Here is a 21,939-nt window from a genome sequence, read left to right as displayed (position 1 = left end):
AAAAGGTTTTTACTTTTTGATCAGCAATTAAGGGAAGATATAACAATATCTTATCTGAAAGCTGGAAATGACATTTTATTATATCTTAGGAACTAATACTTATCTAAAATGGTATAATAGTATTATCTCTATGAAAAAATGAGGTGATTAATTTCATTTATACAAGTATCTAAGAGTCATTGTATTAGCGAATTATTTCAAGGATTGAAACATAGCTTTTCAATATCTCAAATATTTCATAAACAATGTTTATCTTTATATATGTTTCCAATTTTGTTTTTGATTGAATTTTTCAACTTATTTGTACAAATATTGATATTCAGAGATAAAAGAATATAAAAACAAAGGTTATTGATCTTTTATAAGACAATATCAAAGTCTAGATAGATTGTTCTTTTTTTTCATTATTTATTTTCAGCTAGAAGTGCAAACAAGCATTGAGTTTTTTCTCTCTTCCATCTAAAAGCTATATTTTGTGCTCATCCATAACCCAGGACACCACTTGCTGGAGATTAATTAATTTATTGTTGTTTCACTCTTATTTCATTCCATTTTATTTAACTAGATCCTGTTCCACTCATAGGTGACAAGTTCAATTAGATTAGCAAACAGGAGGGCCAAAAAAAAACCCTCCAATTAGGCAACATCCCATAGTAAATTTAAACCAAGGGAGAGGCATAAAAAGGTAGCAACCCTCATGTACGAGAGATGGTTGGGTGCTCAGTTGCCGGGATCAGGATTCTCTTAACTTCGGAAGATAGCCGTTGACACATTATTCAATCACGACTCAAGTATATATCTCAATCTCCGTTTGAGAGAACTTTTCTTAAGACTGTTTTAATCTTGCAAATATTGAAATCATGCAATAGTTATGAGTACTGCTCGGTGTATTGAGATGCATCAAAAGTTGATTTAATTATTTTTACATAATTAAGTTAAAAATTTTGTAGCATTTATAGACTAAACTGTCCACTTAAACATAAATATCTACCAACTAAATTATACCTAATCCAAATTATATAAGAAGAAAAAAAACAATCTTAAGATTAAAATCTAAATTAGATTTGAATAAATTTTTAGAAAATACAAGTTGGATAGGGTAATAAATTTGATTTTTATATAATTTTCAGTCTAATTTTCTTAAAAATATCTAAAGAGCTCTTTTTTTTTTTTTTGTGGTATAACGGCTGCTCACACTGCCATACAGCTCTAGTATAAATAAATTTATAAAAGTAGAGAAGCAGTAATATAACATGGCTATAGGATCTCTTTTGAGTATTGACCAGCAAAAAATAAGGCGACTTAATCCGATTCAGATCCTCAAATTCTGATATATTCCGGGAAAGCCTCCCTCCAACCCGTTCTAAATCAAAAATATTTTCGATTTTCTAATAATGGACCCCCACCTCGGAAACCACCAGTCAAACACACACGCGCACACACACCCGCCAAAAAAAAAGCAAGGGCACTTCTGTAATTTCATCAAATTTCCCTTACTGTTCCTCCTTCCGTGAATACTCCTCTTCGGTGTATTTTGGTAATTTGAGACTAACTGTAGGGCCATTCCGGGAACTCGTCCACCGACTCTGATCCCCTTTGGTTTTGTTCTATAAATCATCGGACCCCTCCCGTCTTGCACCGCCTTAAAATATATCGTATCCAAGTCAAGATAGCCCAAAACGAGGGCGCGATCCCAAATTTTTCTCCCCCTCTCCCGCTCTCTTCTTGACCCTAACCGAACCAAACCCTAACCCGACCCTAACCCTGGTTATCGATTTCCAAGGCGGCCCATCCGATCTCTCTCCGTCTCTTCCCCCGTGTTTCTGAAACCCTAACCCTAGCGGGAGCCGATATCCATAACCCTAACGCTTGATCTTATCTTTTGTTAATTTATTTTGTTATTCCCACTTCAATCTCCTTCACCTAATCCTAGTTCTATTTGGAGCCGATCAACGGCGCCGTTCTTGCTGGAATCGCGAGATCCGGCCGTGGCCTCGACGGGATCCGACGCCATGGTGGTGAACAGGCGGCCGGTGAAGCGGGCGAAGAGAAGGGTGACGGCAGATCTGTGCGATTTTCTGAATTTTCCGGCCCCCGGCGACGGGATCTCCGATGGCCTCGACGGGCCGTTCCGCGTGAGCGTCCGGGAGTTTCTAGTGCGGCACGCCCGGCTGCCGCCGCCATCGTCGATCTTGTTGCCCTCCGCGGTCGCCTCGCCGCATCTGATACCCTGGCGGATCACGTTGCGGGTGGGTGATTTAGAAGGCGCTGTCGTCGAGCTTAACGTTGTAGAAGAGGACGTGTTGCGATCAAAATCGATCTACTGCGATCACTGTAGAATTGTAGGTGAGAATCGTGAGATAATTTTACTTTTTTTTTTTTAACAGTTCCACACTTCACATTTTTGTTTGCAATAATTTTTCCTTTTTTATTTTTCTTTTTTTATGTGTCGTTGGCCGGACCGGATCTAATTTGGTAAACCGGTTTTATCTGACAGCTGTCATCCACGACGTGACCATCATTTTAATTTTTTTTACGGTTAATTTATTTTGCATTGTGGATTTTAAAATCTTTACTATAATCATATTAGTTTTATTATATTATTTTAAACATAAATTGGTTTTTATTTCAAATGTTTTGTCTTAATTTTTACATCGAATTATAATTTATTGGTTAAGTTCGCATTCATTAAATTGATTCTTATTGCATGATTACTAGAGAGTTAAACCAGACAAGCAATTTCATAATTGAGTGATGCAATTGTTCTTGCCGTTACTGTTTCAATAAACGTTGGGTGGTGGTTGTTCTTTCGTTTCCCATTAATTTATGCACTTATTAAAATGCTATTTTATGTTTTTGATGCTCAATTAGTTATTAATGTGATCTCACTACAGGGTGGAGTGGCCACCCCGTCTGTGGAAAGCGTTACCATTTTATAATCCGAAATGATAGCAAGTCATCATGTGGTTGTCGCCAGACTTGTATGCATTGCGAAACCTTGTTGCCCTTGCCCGACACAAGGTGAGAAGTAGTTTTTCTTGAGAGAGTTTTGTTTCTGTTGGGTTCATGATTTTGATTATTCATGTATCTTAAGTATAGTTCTTATGAGTGATTAAAATTGGTTTATTGTATATGATATTTTGATTTGGGATCTCTCGAATGATGATTAGGTGAGAATAGATATGAAGTGATGTAACTTGGGGGCCAGCAATAATTGACCAAATTATGCTTTAATGTGGTAGCCTTTAATGAATCATAACATATAATTCCTTCTTGTTGTGCCCCTTTTCTGAAGTTAGGATTCCAATTAGGCTATTGAGACAGCTTGGGCTTCCAACAAACTGTTTGGATCCAGTCGAAATTCCTGGTACTGAGTCAGGTTGATCTTATGAAGTGGAACTTCAATCATTCCCGACTTTCTGCAAGCAGAATAGTTTTTGAATATTTCAAGGATTGTAATGGAGGCTATGTACCCTTTTGACTTTGATGCATGATATGTCTAAAATTTGTACAAACAGACTGATCTGCAATTTGTTAAGAAGGAAACTTAGCAGAATATTGTTGTATGATGCACACTCTCATCAAAAACAACAGAATTGAAGGTTCTCCATATTAATTAGGCAACTTGAGCTGCAAATCTGGTGTCCGTGGTTGGTGCTAGATATCATCTCGTTACTTATATTAATATTTTTTTTCATTTTTAATCTTTTCATGGATTTATAGAAGTCTTTGTCAAGTTTGTTGAGAAATGGGATATTCTCAGTACCTTTCAGGAGACTTGAAGAAATCATAGGTCGGGGAAATTTTTCATTTCAATTGCTTCTCGAGAAACTGCTTCATCCGTTGCATTTTCCTTACTTGAGGTTCTTGATTTTGTTGATTTTCTCTCTTACTCTCCAGAGGTGTGAGTGAAGGTTTTATACTCTAGACCATAAATTATTCTTGTGCCAGTGTGTATGAATTGAAATATCTCGGTTAAAGGAAAAGGATGTGCCTAGCAGTAGGTCTGCAATCCAAATGGAAGCCTCTTCAAGTACTAATGGACTCGATAGTCAAGTCTATTTATCTTCCATGAAGTATTCTGATGCAATGTTTCTGTTGGTGGTTTTCCTTAGATTAGCCTGACAGGCTTGAAAAGGTTCATTGGGCATACACATTTGTTCCCTATAATAGAAGCTTGTTATCATCGTGTATCTATATAAGATTCTGTTATCTTGATGGTGATATGCTTTTCTTCTGTAAAACGCTCCTCTATGACAGATCATTATTTCAAGGTTGCATTTTTAGTATGCTCAAAACTTGTATCCTTTCATCAGAAGAGTGTTCTTCTCATTTTGGTCTATGTTTGAGCTCTGTAAGATCTTTTTCCATGGATAGTCCTTGATTGTACAGCTTTTAGAAGACTTCCTCTTGAGCAAGGATTATTTGCATTTGATAGAAAGGTGTGTAACTATAATTTCTTATGATCATATGCCATGAACAGATGGCTTAGTCATCTATAACATTTAGGTCTTGTTTATATTTTATTTGATTCTATATGTCATGTAATGAAGATTTTGATTGCTCTTCGCTGCATTGGTTCTGATTTGCAGTTTCATGGGCCAGTTTTGTACCATTGTATTTCATGTTGCAAATGAAGCTATATAAGAGACTGTATCTGGATGATCAACTGCAGCATTTACATATTTCTAATGGATCAAATTAGCAATTTCCTCTGATTAAGTGATTTGTTATCATTCTGGCCTATGAAAGTTGGTATGAGGACAGCAGGGACACTTTCCTAACTTTATTTCCACTAGCTATTCGGAGCTTTATCATTGCCAGTGATCTACATGCATGTTGATGTAGGCGGTGTTTGTTTGATGCTGTGGAGTGGTTTTATTATTAGAATATAAAGTAATCTAGTAAATTCTCTTGAGGTACAATGTTAGTGGCTAGGCATGTTAGCCATCGGTTGAGAACTGTGATAAATTTTTATATCTGTAGGCAAGTGTTTCAGTATTGTATTTTGTGGAACTTGGTCTTGTTTTGATGTTCATATGTGTAATAACCAGTTCAATATTTGAGTGATTATCATATTGGTGTTTATCTTTTGAAGTAAACTTTCGCTATTGTTTTGAAATGCTTCAGTGGAATTTGTTCCTACTTCCTAATAACAGCTTGTCTCCTACAATCATTAGAATTCTGCAGTATATATGTAAACCATGAAGATCTGAACAGGGCATTCTGCTAGCTATGTATTGGAGTTGGTTTTTCAAAGCCTGTAGATCTGAACCATGTTTAGTGATCATATGATATTTGTTTATCATCCAATGTTTTGTTTATCTCACACAAATGCTCCTTTATCAGGTGTATTAAATGCAAATATGAGATGAGAGGTGAAGATCTAGAAGACTGGCCATATGTACGGTTGGAAGATTCTACTCATTTGCTGCATGGTGTAGTGCATGCAAATGGTTATGGCCACCTTCTCAGAGTTAATGGCCGAGAAGGTGGTTCAAAATATTTGACTGGATGTGATATAATGGGTTTTTGGGATCGCATATGCAAAATGCTCCATGTCAGGTATGGGATATCATATGATCATTGTGAACTTGTCATCTTTATGGATCATTGTAGAGGTTTCCTATTGATTGCAACATTTTTCTGTGATATTCTAACACTTGATAATTACTTGATATGTTATCAAAATGCTCAGTGCTCAAACTGTACTATAAATTTGTATACTAGAGATCTTTGTGCTTTTTACAGTCGGTTTTTTTTTGGTAATAACAGTCAAATATTAATTTGTAATTGTTTTATTGTTCTGTTACTTGGGAAAAATCAATTTATGGCATAGTGTGCAGTGTAGTTTTTAAGGGGAGGTTTGCAATCACAGGGACCACACAGGATTGTGTAAACTTTAAATCAATATATGGTGTTTTATTGAAGGAGCATAATGATGAAAAAATGTATTCTATTTATTTAATTATCATGATTGATTTGTAAAATCCTGTAGACTATGGATGGAATGTTGGATTAATTATAAATGTAATAATTGAATAGATAATGGGGACATCAAAATAGAATCAAAGCCTATTGTACCTGTGTTTTAAAAGCAACTTGGAGCTTGCTCGATACCAAGACAATAGTCAGATGCCTACAAGCTTTCAAAGGTCAAGATCACCCAAAAGAGTAATAAGCTAAAAAAACAATAAAAGAAGAAAAAAAAATTTTAATGCAATCAAGGTGCTAAATACTGGAGAGATGTTTAGTGTCCTAATGTCCAATGTAAGGATGAGATGAGTTGTGAAATATATTAGGATGGGACAAGATGTTCATTGTTCTATTCCATGGAAAAACTAAGATGGCCTAGACCTACTTTATTTGAAACCTTGAATACAACAGATATCATATGTTAAATGAGATATATAGTGAATCAAATAGGGCTGAAATCGGATTTGATACTAGCATATTCATATCCATATTTGTTTTGTTTGACAAATATAGATACGGATACGGATGTTAGTTGGATGCAAAAATTCATATCTATATTTATTTTAAATGGATACAGATACAAATCGGATACCAAAAATATTGATATAAATATGGATATAAATAAAAAAAATTAAGCTTTATGACAACAGAATTAAAGATATTATCGAGTAGATAATAAATCAAGTTAATAGCATGTTAATGTAGTCATTTATTTTTTGTAAAGTTTATGAGTGTTATATAAAATTAAATAGAATTACAAATGGAATCAAATATCTGGATGCAGATTGGATAGTCATCTATCCATATCCATATCCATTTTTCTTTGACGGATATGGATATGAATACGATATTAGTCGGATACTCAAATTTCTATTTATATTCGGATAAATTTGAATACGAAAATGGATTCGGACGGATATCTGATTCACTTTCACCCCCAGAATCAAGGGAAAGTTTTTACTAGACAGCATCTATAAATCATTTTATTCCCCATACTGTAACATGATGCAATATATTAAAGCAGTGCGTAGGCAGTACACCTTAGGTTAAACCTTAGATGGCCATTTTTAACACATTGCAAGCTAAACTCCAGCTTCTTAAAACGAGGCCACAAAACTGACAATTTTATTGTATGCAAAATTGACAATTTTATTGTTTGATCGGATTGGAAATAACAAATTTGCTACATGGTCACTAATTGACTCCGCAAATTATGAATGCTGAGTTGTGATAATGTGGATGTAAGGTTGTGAATGAGTGTTTGAAGATCAAAATAGTTGGTTAGAAGTTGAAAATAAAAGAGAACTTTGAGCAAGGAGCTCAGAGGTATTGGAATATTGCTTGCTAACAAAGTGTAGAGCTCTGTATTGAAAACATAAGACAATGAGTCAAAATAGCCTGTGCTCCTAATGTTACTTACATGGTTTAGCCCATGTTCTCCACAGCCTTTCATCAAGGGGAGATCATGGATTTAATTTCCAACTCGAGATTTTTCAAATTGTCAGGTATGAAGCTGATGTTTTTGTGTGGGGGCTTGTGGAGTTTTCCGGCTTCAACCTAGTACCTATTTATTGTTGGGCCTTGTGAAATTAGATTTTCCTTTTTCAATTCCACCCACTAGGTTCTAAAGGATCAAATTCTGATTACATGGTGGCTACTAAGATTTAGCGCCAAAAGTAAATCAGATATGGATTGAATATTGGTATATCTATATTCTTTTTGAAAAGAATGTGGATACAAGTCAAATAATATAGTTATATCCTAATTTTTTCTATATAGATATGGATATAAGTCGAACATTATTGGATTTGCAAAATTTAATAATAAAAAATAATAATAATTATATAATCATAAAGCATAGAAACAGAATCTACTAGTCAGATTGCATGCGACAGCTTGGTAATTGAGAGTACAAGGTGTAGTTATTAAACTCGTATGGAGATCAATCTAGAGGTCACTAGTCCGATCAAGTTGTATTAAAAATATTCAAAATTAAAATTATTTAAATATATATATATATATATATAATGTAAGAATTAATAATTTATTTTTGCATCAAATATCCTAACTACTCTTTAGGGGGACAATAAATAAAAATTAATCATGAAATTTCTTCTTCTTTTTTTTTTGAGAGCTTGTAGCTATATGTGAAATAGAAATACAGAGAAGTTGATATAGATCAAGTGACTATTGGCATGAATAAATTTTGAATAACTACCTATATGAAATAAAATTGAATGTTGTAATATGGTGATTTCAGTGTTTGTCATCCAGCGAGCGGTCGCTAGTTTGAATCTGCAAATAGATAGGCCGACCTGTTTTCAGCGATATTGGGATTCCCCCAGTTTGTGCAGTTTTCTGCTTGGACTCTGCTTCATGCCTGTGATGCGACCATCATCCTTGGTTATATATAATATAAGTTGAACGACAATGTATAACATTGTACAATTGTCCGTGATAGCTGTAATTAGGAACGCATTTTATTATGAATTATGGATTTGTTTCTTTATTTACATTTATTATGAGTTCAGGCATTAATTTCTTAGTTAAATTTGCATCAAAGGCTAAAAGTTGGAAACGTTTCTTTAAGTATCAACCGTAGGAATGAAGCCTTTTGTTTTTCGGGTTAGCAGATGGATGGAACATTTATTGTTACGAGCATATGACTGGTCAACAAAAATTTTCGAGCATTTTGTTTCTTCTGTTTGTGACCAAAAGATCATTTGTTTTGTGATGACAGAAAGGTCAGCGTTTTGGATATATCTAAAAAATATGGAATGGAGTATCGGCTCCTCCATGCTGTAACCGCTGGCCGTCCCTGGTATGGGGATTGGGGATACAGATTTGGTGCTGGTAGCTTTGCCCTCACTGCAGTGGCCTATCAGAAAGCTGTGGAAACCCTCTCTAATATCCCGCTGTCCGTCTTCTTCTGTCATGCCCGATCTCCTCGCACCCCATTGCAGAATGTGATTGCACTATATCGGTCCATGTCTGACCATCAATTAGTCACAGTAGGAAATCTCTTCTGCTATGTGACGCGTCTGCTTCATGAATCTCGCGAACAAAGAAAGCCTGAAAATCCTTTGAGCAAATGGGCTGAAGCCACCTCAGGCGTGTCGGGTACATGGACGAATGAAGATGTTGAACGAGCAGAGAAGGCTATGGTCAAGGTTCTACGAGCCGTTGGGGGTTCCAAGTGGGTGACATGGCGTGCCCTCAGAGGAGCCACATTTCAGGCAATAAAATCCCCAGAGCTGCTTGACCATTGCCTCAAGGAACTGGGCGGTAAGGCAATCGGCGATGGCACGGTTGTTGCAGCCCGACGAAATGCTGAAACAAGTGCAATTGAGTACAGGTCAGTCGAAACATACATCTCTTATCTTGCCTATTTAGTAGTTTTAAATCCGTTATTCAGCAGGCATCGGCGACTCTATGCAATAGAAACTAATACTACTGCACACGACTAGGAGATTGCTTATGATAAGTGTATCATTTCTTCTTGCGAACAGAACAAAATAAAATCTTTTTCATCAAATCTGATTTGTTTGTGTACGTCTTTCTTCTGAAAATGCAGGCTTGAGGCAGCTTCAAACCAGACAATGACCACCAGATACTTGTCCAGGCCATCTGCTGATCAGCTTCTCCAGGACCTCAAATTCCTGTATGATGCTCTTCTTAGTCCTGCGACCATGCAATCCTACAGGCCACAAGCCACAGAGGAGGCTGCCTCCAGCTCAGCGTCAAAGCTCCTAGACTGCAAGCAGTTCATAAAGCATTATGATGAACCTGCATCTAATCAGTTACCGTCTGGTCAATCTATGCTGCCGATCTGGTGTCATGTTGAGTTGATTGATCACCCAAAGGGCTACACTACTCCCCCGCCAGAGCTGCTGATTTTGCCAATGACTGCCACTATAGCTGATCTTAAGCAACAAGCAACAAGAGCTTTTCAGGAGACTTACCTCATCTTTCAAAGATTCCAGGCTGAACAGTTAATATTAGACCGTGGAGATGTTAGTGACTTTGCTCTTGTCAGGCATATACTTGGCTTAAATGAGATTGCTAGGATTAGAGGAACATGTTCAGGAGTTGACCAAAGATTCGGGCAGTTCCGAATGGAGAGGGGATTGGAGAACTGGATTGTGGACTGTGATTGTGGTGCGAAGGATGATGATGGTGAGAGGATGATGGCCTGTGATGCCTGTGGGGTCTGGCAGCATACAAGGTGTGCTGGGATCAGCGACCATGATGAAGTACCAGCAAAATATGTTTGTAGGAAGTGCATTCGCTTCCGCAAGTCCAAAGGCCGCAGTGGTGGGCCAATGAAAAGGAACTCCTCTGGTGGGATGTGCAAGGATGAAACAGAACCTTCTAAATCTGGTAGATTTGGTAGCCTGACAACTGTGAGGTGAAGATATGTCTGTCATTGTAAATTTTAGCGTATGTACATAGAGTAGCCTAGGATGAGAGATGATGACTAAAGTCTCTGCTCTGGCCTTCTTGTAGTAAGTTTCAAGGCCATTGTCGAAACATTTTGTTTCTCCTTAATGAAGAAGCTAATCTTTCCTGTAAAATTTTTATTTTGCACCTGCATAGCATGAACGGCCCATATAAATCAGGCATACTAAATTAGTATGGTGTGGATAAATTAAATGCAGTGTTCAAGAATAGCTAATTTACTTATTAAATGTACAATTGTTTCAATCACCAACCCTTTCCAACCCTTTCCTCAATCTAGTCTCTACCGTCAGGTCTTTTGCCTCTGCTACCATGACTGCAATTCAATACAAAACATCAGGGATCTTCGACCACCATCAAAAAAGAATGGGAAAAGGAAACCCAAAATCAGCATTGCCACTGGCAGAGCTACGTCTTGACCAAGATATACCTAGGTTCTAGCTTTCCCAGTCAAATAAGATTTTTAAGTAGTTAAACGTTATTATATTGAATTTATCGACAATGCTCGCTCCGAAGGAATGGCATAACATGGAGATGACACCAACCAATGATTATGGCGCATGACAGAATGCTGTACACCCTGGTATCTTCCGTGATGGGTGATTGCATCAAAAATGAATTTGTCCAGGCACATGGTACCTAGGTGACAAAGCCCTCGACAACCTGTGAGGACTCAATTGCAATATTGTGTTTGTTGAAACCAAAAGAAAAAGGGAACAAACGAAGGAAAATTCACGACAAGAAAGAGAGAATGAAAGAAGAGAATGAACACATAAAGAAATAGCAAGAGAAGGTGAGGAAGCAGAAAAATAAATTAACAGAATCTGAATTTGTTGGTCAGCATGCATAAAGAGCTTCAAGGGGAAAAAATGCCAGTAACAAAAATTAGGGTAATGGAAAACAGTACTTTCTACTTCCTCTTAGTCTGTTGGGCAATGACGAGTAACAAAGGAAATCTGTATTTATCTTCCAAGTAAATGTATAATATAACCTCTATGTCATCAAAAATCATGTAACAGAAGTCAAATAATCAACGTCAATATCTTAATTTTCAAAGTCAATAAGTATTGTCTATTTGTGGTTTGGCATATGAATAAGCATTCACCATTTCTTGCAATCCAAACTACAATAAACACTACATGTATCTACATCCAAACATAGTTTGCATCTTAGGAGAACATAAATATAGATTATGTAAACTTAAACATATTTGCAGTTAACTTGAGAATTTAGCAAAGGCAGGATTCAAACCTAGGTCATTGGGTATCATGGCCCATGAATTTACCAACTGCACCAGTTGGCACGCAAGTCAACTTGAGAACATATTCTCTCTTCCATGCTTTTAAGTATATTGACATACCTGATTCAGTTAGCCAGGTCAGTCCTTGCCTAGGCAGACTACCAAAATGTGTAGGTTAACAGCTTTGACAAGACTAATTCAAACTACTGCTTGATTACTTAGAACTTTACACAATGATCCATAGCCTAGGAGAATAACAATCGGTTTAATGAGAAATGATCCATATGCACAGCAGGTCATGAAAATCTTTGATGTAACTGATCAGATAAGATATAGAAAAACTTGTCGAGGAAGTCCATGGATACCTAGGAAAATGTATAGCCTGGGAGAATAAGAATCAGTTTAATGAGAAATGACCGTACGCACAACAGGTCATGAAAATGTTTGATGTACCTGATCAGATAATAAGATATAGAAAAACTTGTTGAGGAAGTCGATGGATACCTTGGAAAATGCATAGCTTGAGAGAATAAGAATCGGTTTAATGGTTAACGTCTCTTGTGTTGTATATGGTAATTGAAGGTCTCCTGTGTTGTACAAGGTAATTGGAGGTATCTTCTGTGAGGTAAATGTCAACCCAAAGATATTCATAAATATTTTAAAGATTTCTGAGGATATTTATAAAATTTCAAAGGATGGGCTCTCTTAATGCAAGATGGAAAGCTAAACTAGCAAGTAGCTATGGACTGTGGAAACCATACAGGCTGTTATATCCAAATCAATGTTGTCAAAGCAACAAAGTGGGCTCAAGATGGTCTGTAGCAAAAACATAAAAAAGGAGAGGATAAGAGATAGCAGAAAAGAAAGAACATATTTCCAACCCAAACATATTAGCATTGTCTCATCAATCGATCACTTGGAAGATGGCTACATGTTCCCTATTGGTTGCAATCAAGAAAAATAAAAATTTGTAAGTTATATTGGGATTCAAGACCCGATACCAGCACATGTCCTCGTATGATCCTGAATCAGTATGGTACTGGGACAAACCTGCCTTGACAGCCTAGACAAGTTGGCATCCCAATACTTTTACTGGGATACCTCTGAACTCCTTTTTTTTCGTTTCATTTTGTTGTTTAGAATTTAATGATTTTAAGATGTTTTTAGCTTCATAAATAGGATTTTGAACCTCTTAAATAGGTATGGTACTAAGATGCCCCTTGTCGCATGGTTTATGGTTTCTATTTTTTCGTTTTTAAATTTGTGTAATTTTGTTTTTTTAATAAATTGTACCTATAAGCACCCTTTTGTGAGATAGACCTGGCTATCCCAACTAGTACCAGGCTACCATGTTAGCAAACTGGCTAGTCCCAACCTGTACCAACCAGGAATGTGGGGGCATCCAGTACATGAGCAAACCAATGTCCTGGGGCCATCCCAAGTATCATTCTCAGATCGGAATGGTATAGCACTAGTGAGATGCATCGGTACTCTTGGGATGGGAATCCTAGAATGCACACACAAATGTCTATACATATTCAGAATTACATATCCAAGATGCAAAAAATATAAAGTAAAAATCAAGCATATAAACTTAAGAAGCAAATATCAAGCTAATTTTAGTATCTACTTATTAATATTATCAGTACGCTAAACAGACTAGATAGTCCTAGTCTAAGCAATTGATACAGCCCAGACACCAGGTACCAAGATGCCTTTATGGACTATTTTGAGAAAATTAGTTCAAACTACAGCCTGATTACGAAAAAAGATTGGCAATAAACTATATCGATAATGGCCTATATGAACAACTGCTTTACTGAAGCAGTTACAGATGATTATTAAATTTATGAAAAAATCACATGTAGAGAGAATGGAGCATGTCTAAGGGTGTACCGAGCCAAGCTTGATTGAGCTTGGGTCTAATCAAGCTTGGTTTGAAATCCCAAGCTTGAAAGTTGAGATCAAGCTTGATTTGTTTAACACCATGTCGAGCTTAGTTTCAGCTTAATTTCAAATTGAGCTGAACATGAGCCTAATCAATCAGCTTGAAAATCCTAAAACAAGCTACATATCAATTCGAGTTTGAACTTAAACTAAACTTGGTCCAAGCTTAAATTAGAGCTTGATTCAAGCTTGGCTTAGTTTGATTTCAAGTTTGGTTCAAATCTGAATTAACATTTAATGAATTCAAAAGTTAAATAATATTCAAGCTTGAAAAGATCCTAATTTCGTAGACCAATGGATCTATTTTTGACTTGGTTTGAAATTAATTTTGAGCCAAGATCGCTGGTCCAAGCTTCGTTCATTTAGCTTCGAACTGAGGCTGCACCGAGCTTTTTCCAAGCCGAGCTCGAGCTACTTCAGATGGTAAATAAGCATGGATAACCTAAGAAGCAGAAAATAGCTTGATTGGTTAAAATCAGTTCTGCTGCATCAACTAATTGTACATTCAGTTTGCAGAATAACTGTGAATTTGGTCACAAATGCACCAGTATGTAAACAACTGTTAATAATAAGACTTCTTTATGTAAAATGTAAGGTATGATAAATGTAAATAAAATTATCATCACTGTAAAAGTTACCTCAAGATTGACATGTATCTCCTTAGCAAGCCTTCTCATGGTGGGAGCATCATTTCAGATAAATGTAGCATACTGCTATGCACAGTGACAGTTTCTTCAATGGCTAAATTTGCTGATTGCATATTCTTTTGAACTCATTTTCTTCCAAACAGTGAATGGCATGGATATTTGTTACAAATGTTTCCACTGAGATAAGATTGTAAGGTAGTATTCCACTTCTGGCACAAGCTTCAATTGCCTCATAAATAGCTGGATAAATTTTTTAGGTTGGAACACAGCTGGTCGGGATTGGCCTACATCAACTTGAATTCAGAAGGGAATTAAAATGCTTTAGACCTATGAATGAAAAAGCAAATAGAAAAACAAATAAAACATAAAGAGTTGTTATAGAAACTAGCATGGTTTAAAGGTTGTATGGTATAGACTGGAATTCATAGCAGCAGTTCAAAAGAGCTTTTATTGATTAAGACATTGCCCTTCATGCCCCATATCATGAAAAGTCAAAGTCACAGTTGAAACTATAATGTCAAGTAAAGACATTTATGGAAGAAAAATTCTCTATCAAGTTCTTACAGGTGAGGAAGAAATTCAGTAATCATAACCTGCAATCCTTATCTCAAGTAGTTAAAGTTGCGAAATAGCACTGCTTGATTTGTCTAAGGAAAGCTTTCGAGGATGGCTCCCTTCTTCTCCTCCCCTCCCACCCCCACTATAATGTCTAGTAAAGACATTTATGAAAGAAAAATTCTCTATCAAGTTCTTACAGGTGAGGAAGAAATCCAGTAATCATAACCCGCAATCCTTATCTCAAGTAGTTAAAGTTGTGAAATAGCATTGCTTGATTTGTCTAAGGAAAGCTTTCGAGTATCCCCTCCTTCTTCCCACTACCCACATTGCCCTAGTTCGCATCCCCCCACCAAAACCTCACTTCTTTGGCAACATCGCTCTTCCTTCCCTCATGCTCCTTCCTTCTTGGTGGTGGAGAAAGGCACGACTGGAGGATGTAAGTGAGAATCAAATCAGCACAGCTGAATGGAACAACTCTAGAGGTATCCCTTCCATGCCCTCGAATGACTACTCATCCAGGTCTGCTCCTTTTGAGACTAGTCAACTGGATCTAACAAAGAGCTTTTGAAAGGTGATGAACGGGATGGAGCAGCTTTTCAGGAAGATAAAGCATATAGCCTAAGTTGCCAGGCTTCCATGGCTCGCAAGGAGCCTACCTTAAAGTTGGATCTTGTTTTTGTTATGGTGAAACAGGGTATTATAGGAAGGATTGTAGGAATGGCTAAATATGTTATATTTGTAAGGGGGTTGGTCATAGTTCAAGGATCTGTAAAGCTTGGTCTAAAAGAAGATGGATGCTGAAATACCTAATCGTCCTTCTAGAACCTCTATTTTTCATGCCTATTACCAGATCCGTAAAGGAGGCACATAGAAAGCACAAAAGGGGTGGCATCATTAGGGTTTACCCTCTTCAAGGTAGGGATGAAGTGGATTCTTTGATGGAAGTGGATGTACACTCCTGTCTCGTATCACCCTCACCATGCTTGGAGAGCGAGGAACTTCAGACACAACAAGTTCTTAGTTCCTTCTCCTCACAAATAAACTATCTTTACGCCAAAGAGATACCATTCATTCCCATTCTTCCTCTTTCACTGTCTGTACTTGGCCAATTAACATGATTTGTATTATAAAGTGGATACTAAAACTCATGTTACTCTTGCATGTTGGGACGAGGATTCCATCCGCAACCTAGTGAGTTACCAAGGGACACTATTGATCTCTCTGAATTTGATCTCACTATTTTCTGCAAGTTCATTAAAGCTATTCCTCGGTCGATGGATGTCTTTGCAAGGAAATTCAAATATATTATCTATATTTCAGTCAGGAACTTCAAGAATGAACCACCACCCTTGGTGGCTCTCCAGTATTGAGGAATTGGGATGACAATGGCGAACCTCTTCCTCTTGTAGACCCTTCCTGTATCCAATTTCTCCAACAAAATGTCAATGTGATGAGCTCTCCCAATAATTTTGATCATTCTCCTGGTTCTAATGATAGCCCTATAGACCCCTTGGTTGTGTTGGTGACTCCGGCTGAGACAAAAATTACTCTAATGACTCCTTCAATTAATGGGTTCTCCTTCTATTCCTGATTCTCTTCCGACTTCCTCTATTTCCCCTAGTTCAGACCCAGCTTCAAGGGTCCACCAGCCAGCAGTTCAAGTCGACCTGGTTCTCCTTAATTAGGTTTTGATGTCGGATCACCAAATTAGCCAAAATTTTGAACACAGAACAGTGACTCGGAGCTCGATCATCTAGAATGACAGAACATTAAGCATGTAAGTTCTCTATACTCAACAATAAAACTGCCGATGGTAATGCTTCCGATCATTTTGGACATTTAAAAAAGGACACTACATAAGTCAACGTATGTATTTGTGCATTGTGTCTATACATATGCATACGCAGTTATTTCCCATAATGGATCCATTGCATTACTACATCGTTCCGACAAGTTTTGTCGTACACTACATTTCAAATAACATGAATTGAATGTGAACAGAACAACTTGTTACATGCATGCAAATGGTGTAATTTCAAGCTGTGCCAGACAAGCACCACAAGATTGAATAACAAGTTCTGATTTATCATTGTGTAGCAGAGATGCGCATGATGCCCCAATAAAGCTTTATAAAATTTAGATTCAAGACAAGAAAAGGTTGAAATTTAGACAATCCTTTTCCTATAGCTTATGGTACAACCGTAATAAAATACTGTTAAAAACAAAACCATAGAGTGAATCCAAAATATATCAGTCACATCTCCGCTGAGAAAAGGCATCTTTGATATCAAGAATGATGACAAAACTACGCTAATAGAGTAAGAGTTGCAAGAACCACCAAATGGGGTATCACAATATTTATTTATTTTTTATTAACAACAAGCCTTGAAGTTGGAGATGTAAAAGGAATAAAGATGTGCACATGATATGTGTGAAAAATGCAGTGAAAACTTTTCAAACTTCTGTTGCATATAAAGTCAAGGGATTGACTGCAGGATCAGTTGACATGGCTTACATTTGGCTGTAGATAATCAGAATGTCAAGTGCTATCCATTAACATATGCTAACAAGATTAGAAGCTTACAGTTGCTCCATAATTCATGCACAAGCCAACTTGTCATAGCAAAGCATAAATGTGAAAACAATCAGTTTAAATTAAACAAAAATAATTAAATTCAAACAATTCGTGTCAGAAGCACATTAAGGCATTGTAACAACAACTAGGATATTAGAGCATCTAAATATATAGATGTTTCTTTAGCAAAAATACTACCTTAATTGCACTATCTATTTCTTCATCTGGAGCATGAGCCCATAATGATGTTCTTTAATAGTAGACTCCATGGTCACAAGAAAATCTTACAGCTTTCTACTATCATTTTCAGCATCAGATGTATGAAACAAGAAGAACAAAATGAGGCTGTAAATAAATGATATTTCTTGCAAGTTAATATTAAATTAACAACTCTCCCAAAAAACAGGGAAAAAAAAAAAAATAATCTGTTACATGCACTTATAATTCAAAAACAGGTAGAGAATTTCAAATACCAGCCATACATACGGGTAAATACAATTGTTAGACAAGAATATTAATGTTGATGTATGCATGGAGAACAACCAATACTGGTGCACAAATAAGATAGTTCACTTAAACCGTGAGATTCCTGGATTTGGATGGAAACAACCTAAAATAAACACAAAAAGGGAATGTTCAACATTACTTGATGATGCTTGCACATCCTCTTAATAACAGTATTGATCCTAACTATCAGTCACAAGTACAAACAGTGAATGCTGAACTCATTATGAAGATTTTCTTGGAAAAAATAAACCATATTATAAAGTATGACCTTGTAAAAAAGGAGCCATTCCAAGAGTAAGATTGGTAAGGAAAACAAATTCAGTGGTTCAGGTAGATCATTGGCTCCAAGGTACAGGAGGCAAGAATCAAGAAATAGGAAGTTTAGAAGGGAAGGAAAGACCCGAATATTACATAAATGCAAAGTGCTTCAATCACTTACTCTTGCCAGCTTTTCACAGAAGAAAAACCTGAACAAACTCTTATTACTACCTAACTATTACATGAAAACCCTAAAGAAACAAAACCTAACCACATTCAAACAAATCCAAGTAAATAATATTAGTGGAAAATACAGATAATGAGGTTTCTTAGGAACAATCATTATTTGTTGGCCCAATTTATAACGAATAGAAGTCAGCTGACAAACCCTTCTTTTCAATCAATTTGAGACTTGAGATTGAAACTACGTGCCCCTTTTTTGATGTCTATTTATTAAGAATTTGATTTCTGAATTATGTGAAAAGAAAGGCGATCAAATAGGAGAAAATATGGGAAGCTTAACTAATATTTGGGTTCTGTTTCAAGATAAATTATGCTTATACTGGGACCCCTTAAGCAGACTAAAAGCTGAATGCTTCCAGTGCTGAATATCTTACGCCGGGCTGCAGTGATCATGCCCCAATCCTCGTCTTATTCCGGCTGTCAGCTCTGGACCAAAGCCATTCAAGTACTTTCGGTGCCATTATTCCTACTTCTGCAGCTATCGGTTTGCATTTTTACCCGATATGGGAAGCAAACTCTAGTAATAATGAGCAAGCGCTACCAACTATAACGTGAAACTCTTACTATAAGGAGTTGCAGGCCATTATGACTCTCTAATAATTCCAGCGATTTTCACTATTTCTATTTTATTTGGAAATGTATAACCCATTGAGAAGTAAGAACAAAGTACCACCATGCATTTAATTGTCATTAAAAGAAAATGATGTTTGCAAAGTAGATGACAAGATGAGAAAATGGAAGTTGATCGGCCGTTAAATTTGCCTCCTTTCTCTTAGCTGTGTGAAACCCCAACTAATGAAGCTATTGAAATTGAATTTAGAAATTATATTAAAATTCGTCATCTAATTCTACATAACAACTTTTGGGTTTAAAATTCTAAAAGAAGATGTGAAATACAAAATGGTAAAGATAAAACTTATTCAAAAAAAACCTACACAGGATGCAAACTATATACCATACATAATCATACTAAATAATAAAATACTATAAGGAGGAAAAAAAATCCAATATCATGATTCACCAACCCATCTTGTCCACAAAGAAAGAATGGAAAGGACGTAGAGAATCAAAATCTGGCATTTCTAGCAAAAACTAGTAAGCATAAATAAATCCAAACAAATCATGAACTGAACAAACATCCAAACTTTGATTTAAATAAAGACTAACATTATATTTTAGAAATTAAAACAATCATAAGCTAAATGTCTTAATTTTAGGTATGGCACTTCCCTTGCTTATAGTAGAGAACAGAACCGAGGAGGATGGTATTTTTCAAAAATGAAATGGTTCAAAGAGATGTATAGACACTGTTCCAGAACAAGTATATACAACAGAAAATTATCACGGATCACATGAAAATCAGATAAAACCTAAATAACAAGATGCAAAACAAAACCCAGATATCATTCTACTCTGCAAACAGAAGAAAAGGACAAACACGAGGGCTAGCACTCCTTATTTGATGACAGGCAACAGGTAATAGAGGTTTCCAAACAAATCTCTAACCTCGCACAGGTCTGCCATTCAAGATGCAGAATAAAACCCTAAAATCGAGCAAAGCACTTCAAAAATGGCATAGATTTAAAACTCAATTGCCTAAACTAGAGAAATTCTAGCTTCTTTATATGATACAGAACAGAACCAAGCAAGATCACCGTTTTCCGAAACAACAGCAAGGTTGAGAGAAAGAAATAGACAGTATCTTCAAAATCAATGTCCCCATAAGAAACTCATCAAAGAACATATGAGATCCAAACAAAACCTAAAAAAAGAATTTCAAAATCGAAACTAGATATCACGATCCATCAACTACTCTGCCAATCACACAAACAAAAAAAAAGAAGAAAAACAACTTAGCTACCGTTCCCCATTCGCCTACAAGAAACAGGCAACAAACTCATCCAAACAAATACACCAAGCGAGCAACGAACAAGCCCTCCATTCAAACAAAAGCAGAGATAAAACCCTAACCACAACGACACCAATAGCCCAAGCTCCAATCCAAAGGAATGCAAGTCTATCACAAAAGATACAATTAGAACCCTAAAATTCAGGAAAGGGAGAACCAATCTAGCACTAAATTACGCAATTCGAACTCCAGAAACAATCAAGAAACGGGTGAATAAAAAATCTGAGCAAAGGCTCTAGGGAGGACCTCTTGATGGCGTGGACGAGATCGGCGGCGGAGGCGAGGTGGCGCATCCGATTGAGAAACTGGGCTGGGAGAGCGGAGGCGCAATCCATGGGAATCCAAGAAACCTATTCTTCTTGGATCGACTGCGATCGAAATCGCCATCCTTCGCCCTTTTATCCGGCGGTGAAAATATATACGAGCGAAAGACCGCGAGGAGCGTTACCCGTGGGCGCTCATGGTAACTCCAAGTGACGGATTTTTTTCTTAACTGCTTATTTTCTTGCTTAATTGCGTGTGAGTCTCGCACATGAAGGAACATTTGTGGGGGCGCCGACAAAGTAGCAGGGGATTTAGTGGACCCTCGAATACGGTTTTGGTACGCGGGTTCGGTGGTTGTTTGGGGAGGCTCCGGTGGACCCGATCGGACGGTCGAAGGCAATTTAAATGCAACGACTTATGATGTAAGCCGTACGATCAGATCTTGAATAATGTAATTAAAGTGTCATACGCAGCCGTTGAAAAATATGGACACGTAGGAATAGTCAACATCCCCTAGACGCTGGGATTTGTTGCGTGTAATTTTCCATGGTTCTCAAGTATGATACAAAAGCTGTAATAATTAGACGCAACCAAAGATAACCATGCAACCAGAGCTATAGGTGATGGAGCTCCAAAATTTCTTGGAAATTAGGATTAAAAACCATTATCTATTCTATTATCTAATATATATATATATATCCAAAATTTCTTGAAAATTAGGATTAAAAACCATTATCTATTCTATTATCTAATACACACACACACTAACTATATATATATATATATAAAGAGAGAGACTTATAAGTAGCGTTGTAGTCCGGTAAGCACTGATACTAGAATTTTCTATATGCCATATGGCACCTATATTAATAATAATATTAATAAAATTGTTATTTGGCACTATACTAAATAAGAAGCTTATTAGTTTGTTAGTAAGAAACTTATTGGATTATCAAATCATATTAAAAAAAACCCTTTCATTAGTATCTCTAAATTAATATAAAATTTAATTATATGATTAATAAACCTATTTGCTTAATATATGTTGATATTAGTAAAAAATATTTTTCATTAGTACTATCCCTTGTCCATATTCTGCACAATTTGTAATATTGCACTAATATTTTATTATTTTTTAGTATATTTTTATGATCATGTTTTTATTTAAAAGTTAGAGCACAATCACTAATAATTCTATTACATTGTATTGAAATACACTTTGCATGCAATACTTTTTTATTTGTTATCTACATGCAAGTTGAATCATCTTCTTGTTATTTTACAATGATATATTATCTTACTATATCGATAATTATATGTATATTAATAGTATATTATAATATTAATATAAAAAAAT

General features: G+C 36.3%; 1 protein-coding gene and 2 long non-coding RNA genes across 11 annotated transcripts; 1 reads left to right on the top strand and 2 right to left on the bottom strand.

Annotated features, from left to right (window-relative positions):
- The first annotated feature begins 1,637 nt into the window (after positions 1-1,637).
- On the top strand, positions 1,638-10,550 carry LOC103716627 (PHD finger protein At1g33420-like). Its single transcript, XM_008804706.3, has 5 exons — positions 1,638-2,346; positions 2,895-3,021; positions 5,350-5,565; positions 8,717-9,331; positions 9,551-10,550. Exons 1-5 carry the CDS (start codon positions 2,013-2,015, stop codon positions 10,386-10,388), a joined length of 2,130 nt encoding a protein of 709 aa, XP_008802928.2. The 5' UTR covers positions 1,638-2,012; the 3' UTR covers positions 10,389-10,550.
- On the bottom strand, positions 6,213-9,841 carry LOC120113185. Its single transcript, XR_005514993.1, has 2 exons — positions 9,530-9,841; positions 6,213-9,306 (listed from the first exon to the last, which is right to left on the bottom strand). It is a non-coding gene; the product is annotated as an uncharacterized LOC120113185 (long non-coding RNA).
- On the bottom strand, positions 10,423-20,798 carry LOC103716628. 9 transcript variants are annotated; one of them, XR_005514988.1, is made up of 7 exons: positions 20,565-20,798; positions 20,381-20,426; positions 17,600-17,746; positions 14,260-14,561; positions 11,686-14,063; positions 10,657-11,097; positions 10,423-10,564 (listed from the first exon to the last, which is right to left on the bottom strand). It is a non-coding gene; the product is annotated as an uncharacterized LOC103716628 (long non-coding RNA). The 9 variants fall into 9 exon arrangements; XR_005514990.1 differs by lacking the exon at positions 20,381-20,426 and having other exon boundaries at positions 10,657-10,750; positions 10,980-11,097; XR_005514986.1 differs by lacking the exon at positions 20,381-20,426.
- Positions 20,799-21,939: the final 1,141 nt, after the last annotated feature.

Source organism: Phoenix dactylifera, chromosome 1, assembly GCF_009389715.1.
Source record: "Phoenix dactylifera cultivar Barhee BC4 chromosome 1, palm_55x_up_171113_PBpolish2nd_filt_p, whole genome shotgun sequence".
NCBI classification, from domain to species: Eukaryota; Viridiplantae; Streptophyta; class Magnoliopsida; order Arecales; family Arecaceae; genus Phoenix; species Phoenix dactylifera.
This window is presented reverse-complemented; position numbering and strand designations above follow the sequence as displayed.

Bases quoted from the DNA above. Each gene is read 5' to 3' on its own strand.
- LOC103716627 (XM_008804706.3), top strand. From the start codon at position 2,013: ATGGTGGTGAACAGGCGGCCGGTGAAGCGGGCGAAGAGAAGGGTGACG. The intron at 3,022-5,349 runs GTGAGAAGTAGT...CTCCTTTATCAG, and splicing joins TTGCCCTTGCCCGACACAAG to GTGTATTAAATGCAAATATG. The intron at 9,332-9,550 runs GTCAGTCGAAAC...CTGAAAATGCAG, and splicing joins ACAAGTGCAATTGAGTACAG to GCTTGAGGCAGCTTCAAACC.